This window comes from Papio anubis, chromosome 15 (assembly GCF_008728515.1).
Source record: "Papio anubis isolate 15944 chromosome 15, Panubis1.0, whole genome shotgun sequence".
In the NCBI taxonomy this organism is placed as follows: domain Eukaryota; kingdom Metazoa; phylum Chordata; class Mammalia; order Primates; family Cercopithecidae; genus Papio; species Papio anubis.
This window is the reverse complement of record NC_044990.1, coordinates 20,384,145-20,402,631: the sequence shown is the minus strand read 5'-3', so window position 1 is coordinate 20,402,631 and position 18,487 is coordinate 20,384,145. Positions and strand designations below refer to the sequence as shown.

General features: G+C 38.6%; 1 protein-coding gene across 1 annotated transcript in view; it reads left to right on the top strand.

Annotated features, from left to right (window-relative positions):
- Positions 1 to 1,506: 1,506 nt before the first annotated feature.
- Positions 1,507 to 18,487, top strand: part of VWA8 (von Willebrand factor A domain containing 8) — a 379,623-nt gene continuing 362,642 nt past the window's right edge. The window contains exons 1-2 of the mRNA XM_003913811.3: positions 1,507 to 1,769; positions 9,766 to 9,843. Of these exons, the coding sequence (XP_003913860.2) occupies positions 1,607 to 1,769; positions 9,766 to 9,843 (241 nt within the window). The 5' untranslated portion in view covers positions 1,507 to 1,606. The remainder of the gene's footprint in view (positions 1,770 to 9,765; positions 9,844 to 18,487) is intronic.

The following is an 18,487-nucleotide window of genomic DNA, read 5'->3' as shown; positions in this document are numbered from 1 at the left end:
GCTCTAACTTGTGTGGATCTCTCCATTGTCTTAACTCCAAGAGCTCTTAGTGCTTATAGCAATCATTTTGCAAAATTGCCTTAGGTTGTTCTCTCATTCTTTCAGGTGTCTACTGAGTTCCAGCGAGATTAAATGGAGATATCTTGACCAAGGTATTTAATTCTTCCAGCCTCAGTTTCTTCATCTGTAAAATGGAGGATAATAATAGTACTTCAATCAAAGCATTTTTATGTGAAATGAGGTAATTCATTAAAATCTTGATGCATAGGATGTGCTCAAAGTAGGAAAAGCATTTGATAAACTTACATCCTAAATTTATGTCTTAGGGTTGCTACGAGGATTAAATGAGAAGATACACTTGAAACGATGTCATAATATATCGTGTAACTATTTATTACCTTTATTTTCACTGTCTCCTCATCTAGGTTAGAAGCCTGGTTCAGCCTTCATTCCTCAAGTCCAAGATCTTCCACTGGATGCCCAAAGCCTTCCTTACCTAGCCTTGTTTGACTTTTACAGCCTCCACTCTATTACTCTCTTCTCAGCACTCATCACAGGGTTAGGTGCAGGGTAGGTGCTATGTATTTAGACAGTGGCAGCTCTAGAATTAGCAAGGTCTTTAGCTGAAAGTGAGGTCTTCTGACTTCTTTTTGATGTTTGTTTGTATAACTTGTCTCACATTTTGCCTTTGTCAGTTCACTGTGACATTTTGGGGATGCAGTCTAATTACATTAGGCTTAGTTTGCTTTGTGGTAGGGCTGTTTCCGATGTTGGAATGTACGAGAGGGAGGCAGCCTTAGCCAGTGTCCTACTTTTTCCTTTACTAAAGACATAAATTATCTTTATATAACTCTTGTATTACAGCATGACCGGAAAAGTGCTTGATCCGGATCCTTTCTGATATTTGAGCAACTTCTATCTATCCTTAAGATGTGAATTTTCTTCCTTGGAATTTAGGAAGCGGTAATAAAACACAGAAACAACCACCACGAAAGGGACAAAGGGTAACGCTTTCAGGTAAGGTTTGGCAACACTAGTGTGGTTACAATGAATCAAGACAGTTGTGAAAGTTCCCATCATCTTGTGCATGTTTTCTCAGTTTCCCAAATCTGAAGCCGGGTACATGGAAATCTCCCTATACTTAACTAAGAAACAAAGACTTGGTGCAAGCATCTGAAGAGCCTCACCGACAAATGCTCCTAAAACCCTTGGCTGTCCCTAACTCCTGAGATTCTGTGGGATCGCAGGGAAAAGGCGGGGTGAAGGCCTGGTGCATCCAGGTGAACAGACAGTCTCAGGGACTGCGAGGCGCGCGCCAGAGCCCAGCGCCGCAGCTCGGAGTACCCCCGCGGCTCGGGCCGTCTCGGGACGGTGCCGGCTCTTTGACTGACGCTCCGCAGGCTCTTGCAGCCCGCGTGGCCCATGCAGGGCCGAGCTGGGCCGGGCAGAGTCTACTGAGCCGGCCGCGCCGAGGGGGAAGGAGTTTCCGGCGGACTCGGCTAGGTGCCGCTTCCTGTCCGCTTCTCTGCGCCGCCTCACGCTGCGTTCCTGGGACGCACCTCGACACCCGGGCCCCCTCGCTGTCCCCGGCAGCGCCCCAGGCCCCATGCAATCCCGGCTTCTACTCCTCGGGGCACCCGGAGGCCACGGCGGCCCGGCCTCGCGGCGCATGCGGCTGCTTCTGCGGCAGGTGGTGCAGCGCAGGCCGGGTGGCGACAGGCAGCGGCCAGAGGTCAGACTGGTGCACGCCGGCTCGGGGGCCGACACAGGTAACTCGGGGTGCGCCCCTGCCCTCCCTGGTGCCCCTGCGCTCCGTGCCGGGCCCCCGCGCGCCGTCGCCCCTCCTCTCTGTTGCTTCGCTGCACTTGGAAGGACCGTTTGCCGATCGGGGAGCTCAAAGATCGAGGTTCTAGTCCCGCCCTCGGCGCTAACTGCTGTGTAACGTGGCGCAAGGCGCTCGCACTCTCTGTGCCTCATTCTGCAACCGGAGGGGTCTGGACTAAGGATTCTGATGACCTATAATAGTGATTTCTCCTTCCCCTGCCGCTGCCTTTACCCCCAGAATTCTGACTTAGATTATAATACTCGTAGAGGTTAATGCCTCAGCCCTATGGAATTATTGAAAGCTGGATTTGACCTTGCTCTCTAAGCCTCAAGGGCTTGGAAACCAGTCTGTGTCATGGTCTAGCCAGGGCTTGGGGCGGCTTAGAAGGGAACATTCTCGCCAAAGAACCCATAGTTCACGGTGTTTTAAATGCATCCCGGAGCATTTCCAAGTTTTACAGGAGTTTTCTTTAAAGTTTCACATAATTCTTAGAGCTGACAGTTACACCTTAATTTAGTTAAAACACTTGCCTCTACGAAGTTGAGGTAATTGAAACCCAGAAGGGAAAAGTGATTCGCTGGAGAACACACACTAATGACTATACTAGAATCACATGCTTTGATTTCTAGGCTTAGTATTTTTTGGCTCTACTTGAGCTGGTTCTAGGAATTCTTTTTCTTGTGTGTTCGTGGAGTTAGAGTTACTGTGATGGTTAAGGAAAGGATGCCTGTTGTTGCTACCCTTGAATGGTGAAGTGATTCTAGACAAGATTTTGTCAATGTCAGTGCTGCCTGGAATAACAGGTTTTCACTGTGAAATTGTAGGTTTCGTTGTCGGCTTGCATTCTTCCCCAACCCTCAGTTTTCCTTGCTAAGAAATGAGCATATGGGCCGGGCGCGGTGGCTCACGCCTGTAATCCTAGCACTTTGGGAGGCCGAGGCGGGCGGATCACGGGGTCAGGAGATCGAGACCATCTTGGCTAACACGGTAAAACCCCGTCTCTAGTAAAAACAAATACAAAAAAAATTAGCCGGGCGTGGTGGCGGTCACCTGTAATCCCAGCTACTCGGGAGGCTGAGGCAGAAGAATGGCGCCACTGCACTCCAGCCTGGGCGACAGAACAAGACTCCATCTAAAAAAAAAAAAAAAGCATATTTAGGTCCCATGCATTTCATTTTATTCATTCAAGACATACACCCCCCACCCCCCACCATAGTGTTGCAATTTCAAATTTTGCTTTTTTTTATTTTTTTGCTTTTTCTCAATTACTCTCACTTCTAGGCTGTTTATTCATTTGCTTTTTAACTTTTTTGTGTGTTCTTTGTTTTTTGCTCCTTTGCCCTAGAAGGCAGAGGTCAAAGGTGGAAGTGTAGCATAAACTATAGGTTGGGTTTTGGAGTTAAGCAGTCTGGGTTGGAATCCACTTATGCACTATCTAACCATGGGTCGTTGAGGGTAGATTACTTAACTTTGTGTCCCAGTTTTCTTAACTGTAAAAGGATAAGAAGAATATATCTATTATGGTTGTTGTGAGGATTTATTAATTAATATAATCTGTAGCACATATTAATGCTCAATAAAAGTTAGCTTTTTTATTCTCAGTATGTACAGTTTTAGCTATTTGAGAATTATTCTGTTTCCTTACCTTTCTCTAGAAGACATGAAACCAAGTTTTTTTTAGATTCAGGACTGTCCAGACTATCTGGGTAGGCAGATTTAGCAGACTGAATTGACCTTAACTTTTTAAAAACAATTGTTCTTTGTACATGGATAATACACGTTGATTGTAAAAACATTAGAAACACATATGAGTGTGAGTTTTTAAAGTCTGTATTATATACGTATTGGTAGATTAGTTGTAAATGTTCTCAAATTTTGTTATAGCCAGCAAATCAAAGTATAGGCTTTGCTTCAAATGTGAGAGTCATGGACATATTACAGAGAACATATTATCTTCTTTAAAGCAGTCATTCACTCTGGCAGGATCAGACCACAAGAAGTATATTTTGAAGGTGTGAGTACTGTGGCTGAATGAAGTTGGGAACCCACCAGAGATCTGGACTCGAGTAAGAGCAATTGTTAGCCAGGTAAATGGACAGCACACTTTCGACTACTCTGAGGCCTGAGAGTAAGGCCATCAAGATGGGAATGTCCCATTTTGAATCAGAGATCATACACAGACAAGTGTAAAACTACAAATAGCAATAGGCCATAATGGATTACATCTTATGTTGGGAAGATGCTCTCAGCTGCATTCGTACATGTGACCAGTAACTGATTATCTCCTCTCTGTGTAATTGACATTGTTTCCTAATAGTTCGAAAAAAAAATAAAGTTCATAAATAATAGATTTAAGTTATATACTGGTGTTATTTCTCCTGGAGTATTTGTTTGATTTTTCTATGTATTCCTTTGGTGCCTGCCCAACTTTGTACCTAATAAGCATTCAGTGGCTTATTATGTGAAAGTTCATACAGAGAAGGAACTGGAGAGGCTGGAATTGCCTTGTTTGCTCTCAAGAGAGGACCTTTGTTAAGCCTGATAAGCACACAGAAAATAGGTCACTTATATTAAAAACAAAACAAACAAATAAACTCAACCCAAACCCACTGCTTTTTATCCTTTGCTGTCAGATAGTATAAGTATCTATAATTGTAAATTCTTTATATCTCTTTATACTTCCATTAAAATTACTGTCTCTTGGTTTTTAAGAGCAAAGAGGTTAACAAGGTTAACAAGGATATCTACTGCAGAGAGTTTTCAATAAAGATTATTGTAGTGTTTTTACAGATGGAGCCAAGCAAGTTGTTTCAGTGGGACTCTGATGTTAAATGCATTCAAATATACTATAGATCAAATGATAAACCCAGAAACATAACTGTATAAATATATCATGACATTTTGGTGCTCTCCTTTAACACCATTATTAAAGGGATTCACAGTTTTTTCTTTATGACTCTTGTATATGAAGTAAATTTGTTTATAGAAATACTCTAAAATACTTTTACACAGCCATCTATGTTTATTGTAGAAGAGTGATAAATACAAATTCCCTAAAACATAATCCTCCCACCCAAATTTATAATTATCAACTTTTTAGCATTAATCCTATCAGATTACATATATATATATGTATAATTATTTATTTATTTTTGAGATGGAGTGTTGCTCTGTCACCCAGGCTGGAGTGCAGTGGTGCGGTCTTGGTTCACTGCAACCTCCACCTCCTGGGTTTGAGTGATTCTCCTGCCTCAGCCTCCCAAGTAACTGGGACTACAGGTGTGCACCACTGTATTAGTCTGTTCTCATACTGCTATAAGGACATGCCAGAGACTGGGTAATTTATGAAGAAAAAAAGGTTTCATGGGCTCACATGGTTTCACATGGCTGGGGAGGCCTCACAATTATGGTGGAAGGCGAAGGAGGAGAAAAGTCATGTCTTACATAGCGGCAAGCAAGAGAGCTTGTGTACGGCAACTCCTCTTTATAAAACCATCAGACCTTGTGAGACTTATTCACTACCACGAGGACAGCACAGGAAAAGCCTGCCCCCATGATTCAATTACCTCCCACTGGGTCCCTCCCATGACACAGGGATTATGGGAGCTACAATTCAAGATCAGATTTGGGTGGGGACACAGGCAAACCATATGAACCACCCCAGCTAATTTTTGTATATTTGGTAGAGATGGGGTTTCACCATGTTGGCCAGGCTGGTCTTGAACTCCTGACCTCAAGTGATCTGCCTACCTTTGCCTCCCAAAGTGCTGGGATTACAGATGTGAGCCACTGTGCCTGGATGATATGTATATTTATACAGATACATGTTTTTTTAAAGAAATGGGACCATGTATGCTTTATAATTATTACATCCATTATTGTGAACATATTAACATGGCAATAAATATTGTACATGATTGTTTAAAATAGTTACTAAGTTTATATGTTTATTCATATAATTTATTTTATTAATGTCTCATTCTTGGACATTCAAATTGTCTAAAATATATAAACAATGCAATAAACATCCATCTACATGAATTTTTGTTATTTTAACATTATATCCTTGGGCTACAATAGGATTAGATAGTAACAACTTTGAGGAGGGAAAATATAGAACTGTGGCTTCAACTGAGAGATACAGTGTAAAGAGGAAAGAACTATACTATGGTTTTGGTCTAAGCTTTGTATTTATCAGGTATTGAACCTTGGGGAAATTATTAACTACTTTGAACCTGCAGCAGGTTATTTTGACCCTGAGGATATTCTGACCCCATTGTATATTCAAGAATTTAACAGAAAGGCTCAGAACAATGGTAAGCTTATAAATCATTAGGCAGATCCGCATTAGGGGCCCATAGACTAGTGTGGGAATTGCTGATATATTTAGTTTTCTCTTGGGTCTAAGTTTAGTATATATAAAAATGATGACACTAACCCAGTTGTTCTCAACCCAAGATGATTTCCCCCCATCGGGGACATTTGGCAATGTCTGGAGATGTTTCTTTTTGGTTGTCAGAACCAGGAGGGAGGGGTGCTACTGGCATCTAGTGGATAGAGGCCAGTGATGCTGTTAAACAGTCCATGACACACAGGACAGCCCCTCACAACAAAAAATTATCCGGCCTAAAATGTTCATAGTGCCGCTGTTGAAAAACCCTCATGAAACCAACTTCTTTGTCAAAGCTACGGTTAGAAACTTTAGACTCAGTAAACTTAACAAAATTTAAGCACAGAACAATTTGTGAATTGGGCAGTCCTCAGAACCAAAATAAGCTCAGAGAGCTCCATTCTGCAACGTGAGCAGGCAGCATTTATGGACAGAAAATGGAAGTAAGGTACAGAAACAGCTTACTTGGCTGTAACTCAGTGTTTGCCTTACTTGAACACGGTCTCATCAGTTGGCAGCCTGTGGTTGACCAAAGCTCAGCCGCTCAGATTGGCTAAGACTCATCTATTTGTTACCAAAGTATACTCCTAAGTTCTGGTTTCAGTTAATTTACATACAAAGTTATGTTGCAATTCATTACATAAGGACTGCAGGTACGGAGGCATCCTTAGACCAAATTTGGTTTAATTTAACAATTTGCCCCTTTTGATTAGCTTCTTACTTTTGAGAGGTTCACCAAAACTTTGGGCGTTGTTGCTACTCTTTGTCACCAACTTAATGGACTTACTTGGTCTCACTATGGAATTTACAAGCCATGATGTCACATCAGTTGAATAATTCTTTCTGTTCTTGCTGTTCTGGTCAAAGTGAGACCATTGAATGCTCAATGACTGGCTGCATACAAACATTTAAGACTTGAGAGGATATGGTGCACCAGAAGGGCCATTGTGAAGATTCTCAGGAGAGTAATAAAGACCGAAGTGTACTTCTTAACAGCCCCTATGAACTGAACCAATCAGAAATCCAACAAGGTTCAGGCACTATAGGCACTTCAATAGTATTTGAGTCTAGTTCAAGTAAACCCACAGTTTACTTGAAGAAAGGCATACATTAACTTCTTTTGCCTAAATTATGTTACCTGTTGTCTTATGAGTATTCTTATTCCCCTTTAGAAAGTATTTAGACTATCTCACTTAAATAAATCATTACAAATGGCTTGACTTGTAAGCACATTAGTAGGTGGGATGTTCTCAAAAGAGAAAATCATTAGAGCTTAAAAACAATACCTAAGAAAATATTTAATTTAAAATTATAATTATTCATTTGTCAAACATTCATTGAATATCTGTTAGGTTTCAGGTACTGTGGATAAAATGATGATTAAAACTTAGGCCTTGTACCAAGAAAAAAAGAGTCTTGTAGACTAAACAGTAATCTTCAAAACTTTTTCTTATTTATCTGTTAGGAGGATTTTAAAAATATGTATCCCTTTGAACATTTTTAGGTTGATAGCTAAAGTTTTCCTGGTAAGTTTAAATAGTTGCAAAGGATGACATTTCCAGTGTGTTGTAAATATTGGCATTTAAAAGAAAAAATATTATAAATTCCAAGTGTATCTTTTAAGCGGAAACAGAATATTCTAGCAATTTAGTACAAATTCTGAGTGTACTAAATATTCAGTATTTAGTGGAAATAGAATATCCTATCTCTATTTTGGAAGTAGATAAAAAGCTTTTCTTTGATTGTTAGAAAATGTCTCTTATCTCCTTGAATTTGTATTTCCATTACAAAAGCATAAGTCAGAGCCTGTGCTAGCAGAAAGACGAATGGAGTGATCAATTTGTGTTAGAGGAAAAGTTCGGGAAGGTTCATTGGGGAGATGAAGATATTTCAGGAGTAGTTGTGTAGAGGGCAAGTGGTGTGAGAGAGATGTGGAAGGCCTTCTAGGCTGAGGAGATAAAGTGTTAGTCACCAAGATAGGAATACAAGAGTTGGATCTGGTTAGAGGTGGTTGGGCGCACACAACGGACAACATAGAATTCTGTTTCTGTATGTTTGTTGAGTTGTCTCTGGAATATCTAGGTAAAGTGTCCAGTAGGCTACTGGCAGGTATGAAACTCAGGAGAGAGATCTGAGCCAAAATAGACATTAAAGAGTTAGTTGTATATGGTGTTTGAAGAGTACCCTTAACTGGGAAAAAAAAGGTTATATAGAGGTCAGAGTTGGGACATTGGTGTGGATTAAATGACTGATGAAAGTATAGGGTGGTAACAGAAGATGGCCAAGAACATCAATGTTTACGGCAGGGATGGCAGATGCCTGGTCCATATGAATGTCATAACTTTTCCCCATTGTCTATAGCAGATGTGACTCATTGATCACCACCCTGTTTCCCAATGAGTCCAATTTCCATTGTGATCCACTACCTGGCCAGTTCTTGGCATTTATGCCATTGGGGCTTTATTCCTTTTATGTACTTAGAAATATTGAAGTTTAAGGATATGTTGCTGGATAATTGGAAATTGTATGTAGTGAAAATAAGGGTGTATGAATATATATAAAAAGGTTCAGGATGTGTGTTAAAGATAACACTCTATGGGCTGGGCGTGGAAACTCACGCCTGTAATTCTGGCACTCTGGGAGGCCGAGGTGGGCGGATCACTTGAGGTCAGGAGTTTGAGACCAGCCTGGCCGACATGGGGAAACCTCATCTCTACTAAAAATACAAAAATTAGCCGGGTGTGGTGGCACATGCCTGTAATCCCAGCTACTTGGGAGGCTGAGGCAGGAGAATCACTTGAACCCAGTAGGCAGAAGTTGCAGTGAGCCAAGATCACATCACTGCACTCCAGCCTGGGCGGCAGAATGAGAGTCCGTCTTAAAAAAAAAAAAAAAAGGCCAGGTGCGGTGGCTCACGCCTGTAATCCTAGCACTTTGGGAGGCCGTGGCGGGCAGATCACGAGATCAGGAGATTGAGACCATCCTGGCTAACATGATGAAACCCTGTCTCTACTAAAAATACAAAAAATTAGCCGGGTGTGGTGGCGGATGTCTATAATCCCAGCTACTTGGGGGGCTGAGGGGGGAGAATGGTGTGAACCCGGGAGGCGGAGCTTGTAGTGAGCTGAGATTGTGCTACTGCACCCCAGCCTGGGCGACAGAGCGAGACTCCGTCTCAATAAAAAAAAAAAATGTATTTTACTCTGTGGATGCTTTGAATGATCTTAAAAAATGCATTCTTCTGTATTGTTTTTGCTTATATTAATTAATGTTGCTCTTCATGAAATAAAGCTTGTTGATGTATTTTATCATGATTTTTGTTTGTTTGCTAACATAGCATTTAAAATGTGAATTTCACTGATGCCTCACTTCTCCTTTATACATATATACTTTGAATAGAAGTTTTAGAGCATAGCGCTTGACATATAGACAGCTGTGTAGTACATTTCTGTAACATCCCTCCCTGTAGGCCAGGACAAGCATTGTAGCATAGTCTATGGTTTTCTCATTTGTCTCTTATAATTATTCTGTTTTTAAATTCTCTTTTTAGGTGATACAGTTAATATTGGAGATGTATCCTACAAATTGAAAATTCCTAAGAATCCAGAACTTGTGCCACAGAACTACAGTAAGAAATATTTATTAATATGTGAATGAATAACTTTTAACTTTTCATTATGGGAATTGTCAGAGTTGCATAAAGCTAGAGAGAATAGTATAAACCTAATGTTTTTATCATCCAAACATTTATCAATATTATGCCAATCTTCTTTTAACTGATTTTTGTTCTGGAGTATTTAAAACAGTAGAAACATTTATTTTTCTCATATCCTACTGTTTCTTTTTTACCTGGAATAAGATTTACGTATAATGCACAGAACTTTTTTTTTTTTTTTTTTTTTTAATTATACTTTAAGCTCTGGGATACATTTGCAGTATGTGCAGGTTATACACGTGTTACATAGGTATACACGTGCCATGGTGGTTTGCTGCACGCATCAATCTGTCATCTACATTAGGTATTTCTCCTAATGCTATTCCTCCCCTAGATTGCCACTCCCTGACAGGCTCCAGTGTGTGATGTTCCCCTCCCTGTGTCCATGTATTCTCATTGTTCAACTCCCAATTATGAGTGAGAACATGCGGTGTTTGGTTTCCTGTTCCTGGGTTAGTTTTCTGAGAATGGTGGTTTCTAGTTTCATCCATGTCCCTGCAAAGGACATGAACTCATCTTTTTTTATGGCTGCATAGTATTCCATGATGTATATGTGCCACATTTTCTTTATCCAGTCTATCATTGATGGGCATTTGGGTTGATTCCAAGTCTTTGCTCTTGTGAACAGATGCACAGATCTTAAGTATTTATTTTGGTTGGTTTTGACAATTTTATAAACCTGTATAACCACCAAGATTACATTAATCATCCCAAATGTTCTCTTGTGTTCCTACCCCTTTACCCTGCCCTGGAAATCACTGTTCTTTTTTTTTTTTTTTTTTAAATGATGGTAGATTAGTTTTGCTTATTTTTTAGCTATATATAAATAGAATCACATGGTATGGTTATATGTGTGTATGTATTTTTTTTCTCATGAAGAGCATTAATTTGAGATTCATCTATGTTGCTGTACCTATCAGTTTGTTTTTAATTCCTGAATAATGTTCCGTTGTGTAAAGATACCACAGTTTGTTTATCCATTCTCCTATTGATAGATTTGGATGGCTTTCATTTTAAGCCTACTGTGAATATTCCTATACAATTCTCGTAGTTATCAGTTTTTTTTTTTTTATTATACTTTAAGTTCTAGGGTACATGTGCACAACGTGCAGGTTTGTTACATATGTATACTTGTGCCATGTTGGTGTGCTGCACCCATCAACTCGTCATTTACATCAGGTATAACTCCCAATGCAATCCCTCCCCCCTCCCCCCTCCCCATGATAGGCCCCGGTGTGTGATGTTCCCCTTCCTGAGTCCAAGTGATCTCATTGTTCAGTTCCCACCTATGAGTGAGAACATGCGGTGTTTGGTTTTCTGTTCTTGTGATAGTTTGCTAAGAATGATGATTTCCAGCTGCATCCATGTCCCTACAAAGGACGCAAACTCATCCTTTTTTATGGCTGCATAGTATTCCATGGTGTATATGTGCCACATTTTCTTAATCCAATCTGTCACTGATGGACATTTGGGTTGATTCCAAGTCTTTGCTATTGTGAATAGTGCTGCAATAAACATACGTGTGCATGTGTCTTTATAGCAGCATAATTTATAATCCTTTGGGTATATACCCAGTAATGGGATGGCTGGGTCATATGGTACATCTAGTTCTAGATCCTTGAGGAATCGCCATACTGTTTTCCATAATGGTTGAACTAGTTTACAATCCCACCAACAGTGTAAAAGCGTTCCTATTTCTCCACATCCTCTCCAGCACCTGTTGTTTCCTGACTTTTTAATGATTGCCATTCTAACTGGTGTGAGAGATAAATTGTTTTAATGGCGTTCTTTTGCTAAAACTGGATTTTACTAGGAAGTACACAGGTGTGTCTAGGGAGAATATCTCACTTTAATCTAACCCAAGGTTCCATTGACTCTACCCTCTAAATGCCTCTGCAATCTGTCCTTTACACTCTGGCCCACTGGTTTTTTGTTTTTTGTTTTTTTGAATTATTTTATTAGTGGTCATCCTGGGGATTGTAATTAACACTTTCACCTAAAACAATCTTGTTTAGATTAATGGTAACTTAGTTTCAATAGTATATAAACTACTCCAATGTAGCTCTGTTCCTTCCACCTCCTTTGTGTTATTATTGTTATACAAATTATATCTTTATACATTGAAAGTTTATCAGCACAGTTTTATAATTATTGCTTTATGAAGTTTTTAAAATCAGGCAGAAGAAAAGAGTTAGAAACAAAAATATGCTTACACTGTCATTATTATTTTTTCTATGTAGTTCCCTTTACTGATAATCTTTATTTCTTCATGTGGATTTGAGTTACTGTCTAGTGTGCTTTCATTTCAGCTTACAGGAAAGATTCCCTTTAGTAAGTATCTTCTATACGGCAGGTCTGCTAATGGTGAATTATCACTTTTTTTTTTTCAATTTGGATATGTCTTCATTTCTCCTGTGTATTTTGAAGGATAATTTTATTGGAAATAGAATTCTCGGTCGACAGTTTTTTTTTCAGCACTTTGAATATGTCTTCTTACTGTTTGTGGACTTCCTAGTTTTTGAAAAGCAGTCAGTTATCAATCTTAGCAAGGATCCTTTTTATATGATGAATCAGTTTTTCTCTGCTATCAAGATTCTGTCTTCAGCTTTTTGATAGTTTGACTGTGGGTGTATCTAAGGATAGATTTCTTTGAATTTACCCTGTTTTGAGTTTGTTGAGCTTCTTGGATGGGATGTGCAAATTAATGTTTTTCATCAAAGTTGGCAAGATTTTGGCTATTATTTTTCATTATTTTTTTTTATTGCCTTTTCTCTCTCTCCTTGTAGGACTCCCATTATATTTGATAGATTTGATGGTGCCCTACAAGTCTGTGAGAATCAGTTCATTTTTCTTTGTAATTTCTTCTTTCTGTTCCTTAGATTGGATTATCTCAATTGACTAATCTTCAAGTTTGCTGATTCTTTCCTCTGCCTCCTCACATCTGTTGTTGAGCCCCTCTGGTTAATTTTATCAGAGTTTTCAAGTTCAGAATTTTTATATGGATCTTGTTTTATAATTTCTCTTTATTGGTACTCTGTTTCATGAGACGCTGTTGTCATACTTTACTTCTTTAGACATGATTTCTTTTAATTCTTTGAATGTATTTATGATAGTTGATTTAAAGTGTTTTTCTACTTAGTCAAATGTCTGGCATACTCTGAGATAGTTTTTATTGACTCCTTTTTTTTTGTACATATGAGCCATACTCTCCTATTTCTTTATTTCTTATAATTTTGTTCTTATTGAAAGTAGACATTTTAAATAGTATAATCTCTCCTTCCCAGGCTTTGTGGTTGCTCCTTGTGATGCTGCTTTTTGTTTAGTGATGTTCCTACTCTATTTCCTTAAAGTCTGTATTCTTTGTCCTGTCTTGTTAGCTTAGTGGTCAGCTAATGTTTGGACAGAGATTTCTTTAATGCGTTGAATCAGTAAGTCTCTTGGCTTTTGCTGAGAGTCTGTGTGTGCAAGTTGGGCATGGTTTTAGTGCTCCATAGGTAGCTTACAATTGTGTCTCAACCTTTTCTTTCTGCTTGTGTGGACCCTCAAGGTTAGCTGAAGGTGAGAGATTAGGTCCTTCTCAGGATTTTCCTGAATATATGCATGGCCTTCCAGATTCCTAGGCATACACTGAAGCTTTTCAAAGCCTTCTATGAACATCTCATTTTCAGTTTTTGTTTTTGTTTTTGAAGTTTTTTGGTTGTCCTCTTGTTAGCTCCAAATGTTTTTGCTACCTCAGGCAGCTGTGATGTTAAACAATTGTTGATTTTTTTTTTGACAAATGCCCAGGGTTAGTGCTGTTTGCATACAGTAGCTCTGAGTACATCAAATAAAGACAAATTCTAAAAATGGATCATTTCAGGGAGCTGCCAGACAGGTCAAGTAGGGATAATTTTCTGGGGATGAGACTTTTGAGGAGCTTCTGAATAGTTCTGTTCACTTCAGTGACTTCCAGGCTGCTGGTTTCACCATGATTGTGGGCAGTTGGTTGTAAAACAATTGGCCTCACGTCTGTAATCCTAGCACTTTGGGAGGCTGAGGTGGGATGATCGCTTGAGGCCAGGAGTTCGAGACCACCTTGGGCAACATAGTGAGACACTAAGACCCTGTTTCTACAAAAAATAAAAATAAAATATTGTTTTTTATTGTGGTTAAGGCTGCAGTGAGCCATGATTGTGCCACTACAAGCCTTCTGCCTGAGCAACAGAGTGAGACCCTGTCTCAAAAAAAGAAAAAAGAAAAGAAAAACGAAGATAATCACAGAGCTGGGGACATGGGGATGGAGTCAGGGCAAATTAACCCCTTTTCTTAGATAAATGTATATGAGATTGTTGAAAACTTTTTGATTTCTGGAGTTCAGAAGAAGTTGAGTTTGACAATTTATGCCATTATTATTGGTTTTTTAAGAAGGAATAAACTTTCAGAGGTCCTTACTCTATTCCAATAATGCCTGTCTTTTCACTGTGGTTTATTTATTATTATTATTGATACAGAGTCTTGCCCTGTCGCACAGGCTGGAGTGCAGGGGTGCAATCTCGACTCACTGCAGCCTCTGCCTCCCAAGTTCAAGTTATTCTCCTAGCTCAGCCTCCCGAGTAGCTGGGATTACAGGCTCATGCCACATTGCTCAGCTAATTTTTGTATTTTTTTTTTTAATAGAGACAGGATTTTACCCTGTTGGCCCAGGATGGTATTGAACTCCTTACCTCAGGTGATTCACCTGCCTTCGCCTCCCCAAGTGCTGGGATTATGGGCATGAGCCACTGCACCCAGCCTCACTGTGGTTTAACTTTGCGTTTTTCTGATGAACAATGATGTTCAAGATATTTTTCTGAGCTTATTGGCCATTTATATATCTACTTTTAAGTATCTGTTAAAGTCATTTGCCCACTAAAAAAAAACCCTCAATTTTTAAAAATTTTATTATTGAATTGCAAAGTTTTTTATATATTATGGATCCAAGTACTTTGTCATGTATAAGTATTATGAATACTTTTTCTCAATCTATTTGCTTAGTCATTTTCTCATTGATATCTTTTGGTTGGCAGAAAGTTTGATTACACACAATTTATTGATTATTTGTTTTTTAAAGTTAGTGCTCATTGTGTCAGAAATCTTGGCCTACACCAAGATTGTAAAGACATTCTGTGTTTTTTCCTAAGAATTTTATAGTTCTGCTTTATTTTAAAAGGATAGGTCTATTACCTCTCTGCTTCTAAATTCATTGGCACCATTTTTTCGTAATACAGCCTTTATTAGTTAAATATCTGAGAATCTGTAGTGATTAGTGATATCTGTAGAATCTATAGTGATAATTCTCTATTTTGTTCCTGATACTGGAAATTTGTATTTGTGTTTTTTCCTTTTCTTTTTAATTAGTCTTACTACGGGTTTATCAATGCTAATAACTTTTCAAGGAAACAGCTTTTGACTATTGATTTTTTTTACTGTTGCTTGTCCATTTGTTATTTCATTGCTTTCCAAGCTTTAATATTTCTTTATTTTTATTTTAGTTCCTCTTCTAATGCCAGCTTCACAAACTATGGCAAACCTGGGGCCAAAGAGGTTTGTGAAAATCTCTGCTGTGCAGCTGCCAGATTTTTGGAATGTTGGGGAATTCTCTTTGCTATTCAGTCTTGTATTCTGCTTGTTGCAACTCAGCTGTCTCTTGTCTTGTTGTACTGCCCTCAGCCTCCAGAGGCCACTTCTTGAAGGCTGAGAGTGCCTCTGAGGGATTTATGTCAGCTATCTGGCCCCAGTACCATCCTTAAGGAACTGCTGTCTTGCACTGGATAAAGACCTGGAGTGCCTAGGAGGAATCTCTGTCACCTCTTCTCTCCTACCACTGGCCTTTTAGTGGGCTGTTGCCTTGCACTAGGGAAAGGTCCAGCATGCTTCAGGAAGAATATGTCTCAGGTCTTTCCCTGTATTTGGTCTGTAGTGTACATCCCTGTGCACTTGTAAGGACTGTTGGGAAAGAGTAGGTGGGTGGATGCATGTTTTCTCTGTGACTGGGACTTCTCAGTACATTATGTCTGCCTATGTGTGGCCATTATAAGTTTGCTGAAAGTTCAGTTTGTTTCTTCTGACACATCTATGGCAGATTGTTTTTCCTCCTGCCATTCTACCAGGGGTGAAAGTTAGCTGAGGGTCTATTCTTTCCTTGAAAAGGCTCAGTCTTTTCTAGAATTTAGTTCATGTAGGCTTTGTTTTCTTAGCTGTATGATGAGTTTTAGGAAACTGTGATTTTTATAGATTAGCTGGTTTATTCTGTTGGTTAGTTTGGAAATAAAATTCTCTTGCAACTCATTTCATCCTAACTAGAAGTGGGAGTTGGGAATATTTACTTTTAATATTCATTATTTAATGGTTATGCCTAAGTGTATTATTTTTAGTAGGTTTTCTTTTCCAGAGGTGAGACTAATGACATAAATCCTTTAATAAGTTGTTATACTTGTCTGGAGAAAAATGAACACAATAGATGTATAATACCTTACATGCCATGGGCACATTATAATTGGGGAAAAAGGGCACTTTTCCTGCTTTCTGGGTCTTCTCTTATTATGAGTGTAGCTAATGTTTTACAGTAAACTTGACAGGCAGGGGATAATATCCAATCTTGACAATAGGAAAACTTTTATGTAATTTGAGTTCTGTAGGAAAATGATTCCTGGGGTGGAAATTGTGTTTAAAATTTTGGCTGTACTGCTTTCTAGCAATGCCAATTTCTGCAGGTTATTTCACAGCTCTGAGCCTCCTTGACTATATAGGGGTGATTGTTTCAACTTCACGGATATATTATAATGATTAAATCAAATAGCATATGTGAAATGTGTAGGATACCACCTGGTGCTTAGTGCTCAATAAATGTGGTTGTCTACACAATCATTCTTCCAGTCTCCTGATTCTCGTTCCTTTTCGTTTTCCATTATTCCATGCCTGTGACACTGTTGAGTATGGGGATTACTAAGGGCTGCTATGATTGTGCTTAAGAGATACGCTAAAAATATTTTAGTGTTCATTTAGTCTTGTTCTTAATAAATGAATTCTGTATACATTTCATCTAAATTTGATTTTTAATTTGCCCTCAGTTAGGTTGTTTGCATGATTACAAATGGCTGTAGGATTTCAAATAAGCTTCAGTTTCCTTCAGAGATCAAATGTACTGTGTTTGCAGTGTAGCAAGAATGTTGGCATTTTCAGTCTTACCTAGACGTGAGGCATTGTCATTGTCTGATAGCATTCAACAGAGGATAGCGTTAGCTATTCCTTCTTTTAGCTTCTAAGGTGCCGTATTATATCTGGGGTCAGCTGAAGTGCTTGTCATAGTCACAAATGCTTAATTATATTGGGAATCTTCTTAAGTGAGAGAATTCACAAGATTATCTGTATTAGTTTTAAGGATTTAATAGATCCTAGGAATAATACACACTTTAAAAGCATAGACTTTAAATATATTTTAGTATTTTGCAAATGACTGAGGGGCAATACAGTGGCTGACTGAGGGCAAGTCACCAAAAAACCTCCAAAAATTACCACATTTTCTTGTTTACATACTTTTACTATAGTTTTCATTCATCCTTTATGTGATCAAAACTTTTTGTATTTTGTTATTAGTAGCTTCCTCTTTGAAATTTACCTGAAGAGTTAATATTGAAAGCGGTTGGATAGCCTGTAGACCCAATTTGTATTTTCTATTATTGCTATTCATTCATCATTATTCCTACCATAATCACAATATAAGTATTCCTCCTCTATTATCCTTTGTACATCAAGATGATGGTGGTACCATATGTTTTATCCAGTAGTAAATTGTTGCATTGTTTCTACTAATCTTATTATGAGCAACTGTGTCCATTTGTAAGAAAAAGTCAGCTAGGGGTTTGATGAACTTGAAATAAGAAGTGACTGAGCTACATCAACCAAAATCTTAAGTAGCCACATATGCATTATGTGGTTGCTATATATTGATTAGACAGATAAATTGTCCTGCATAATACAACATGTTTTTGTGCATTCATTTACTGCATTGTGTTCCAATATTGTATTTGTTGGACTTTTTCTTCCTGTCTTGGGGACTGTTTCCAAAAGGAGTAAATTATAGTTCTTTGGCTTCACTGTGGCTGTTACTTGATTGATTAGAGATTATGGCTTTGGATTATGAATTTTGATGGACTTTTTTTTTTTTTTTTTTCTGTTTTGGAGTTTAAAAAGTATTTTAAAATACTTTGGCAATGGTGTTTTGTTGAAGTTTGATACCCTCTTACTTTTCTTCCTGTATTTATGCTTTGATTTACCTAATTCTAAAAAGATTTTTGCTTTTTAGATATTTAACATTTTCAAGTGAAACATAAAATGATAGACTTTTGTTGAAGAAAGAGACTTGAGCAATTATTATCCTCTCTGAAACTTTGATTTCATAGCCAGGAAAGTAGGACCAGAGAAGGAGGTCAGAAGACTGATTAATTAGTAGCAAAGCCCAGATTTCCTGACTTCAGTTTGGTTTTCCTTTTACAGTCTGCCACAATGTCTCTAGCTATTTACTAGCTACTCTTGATTT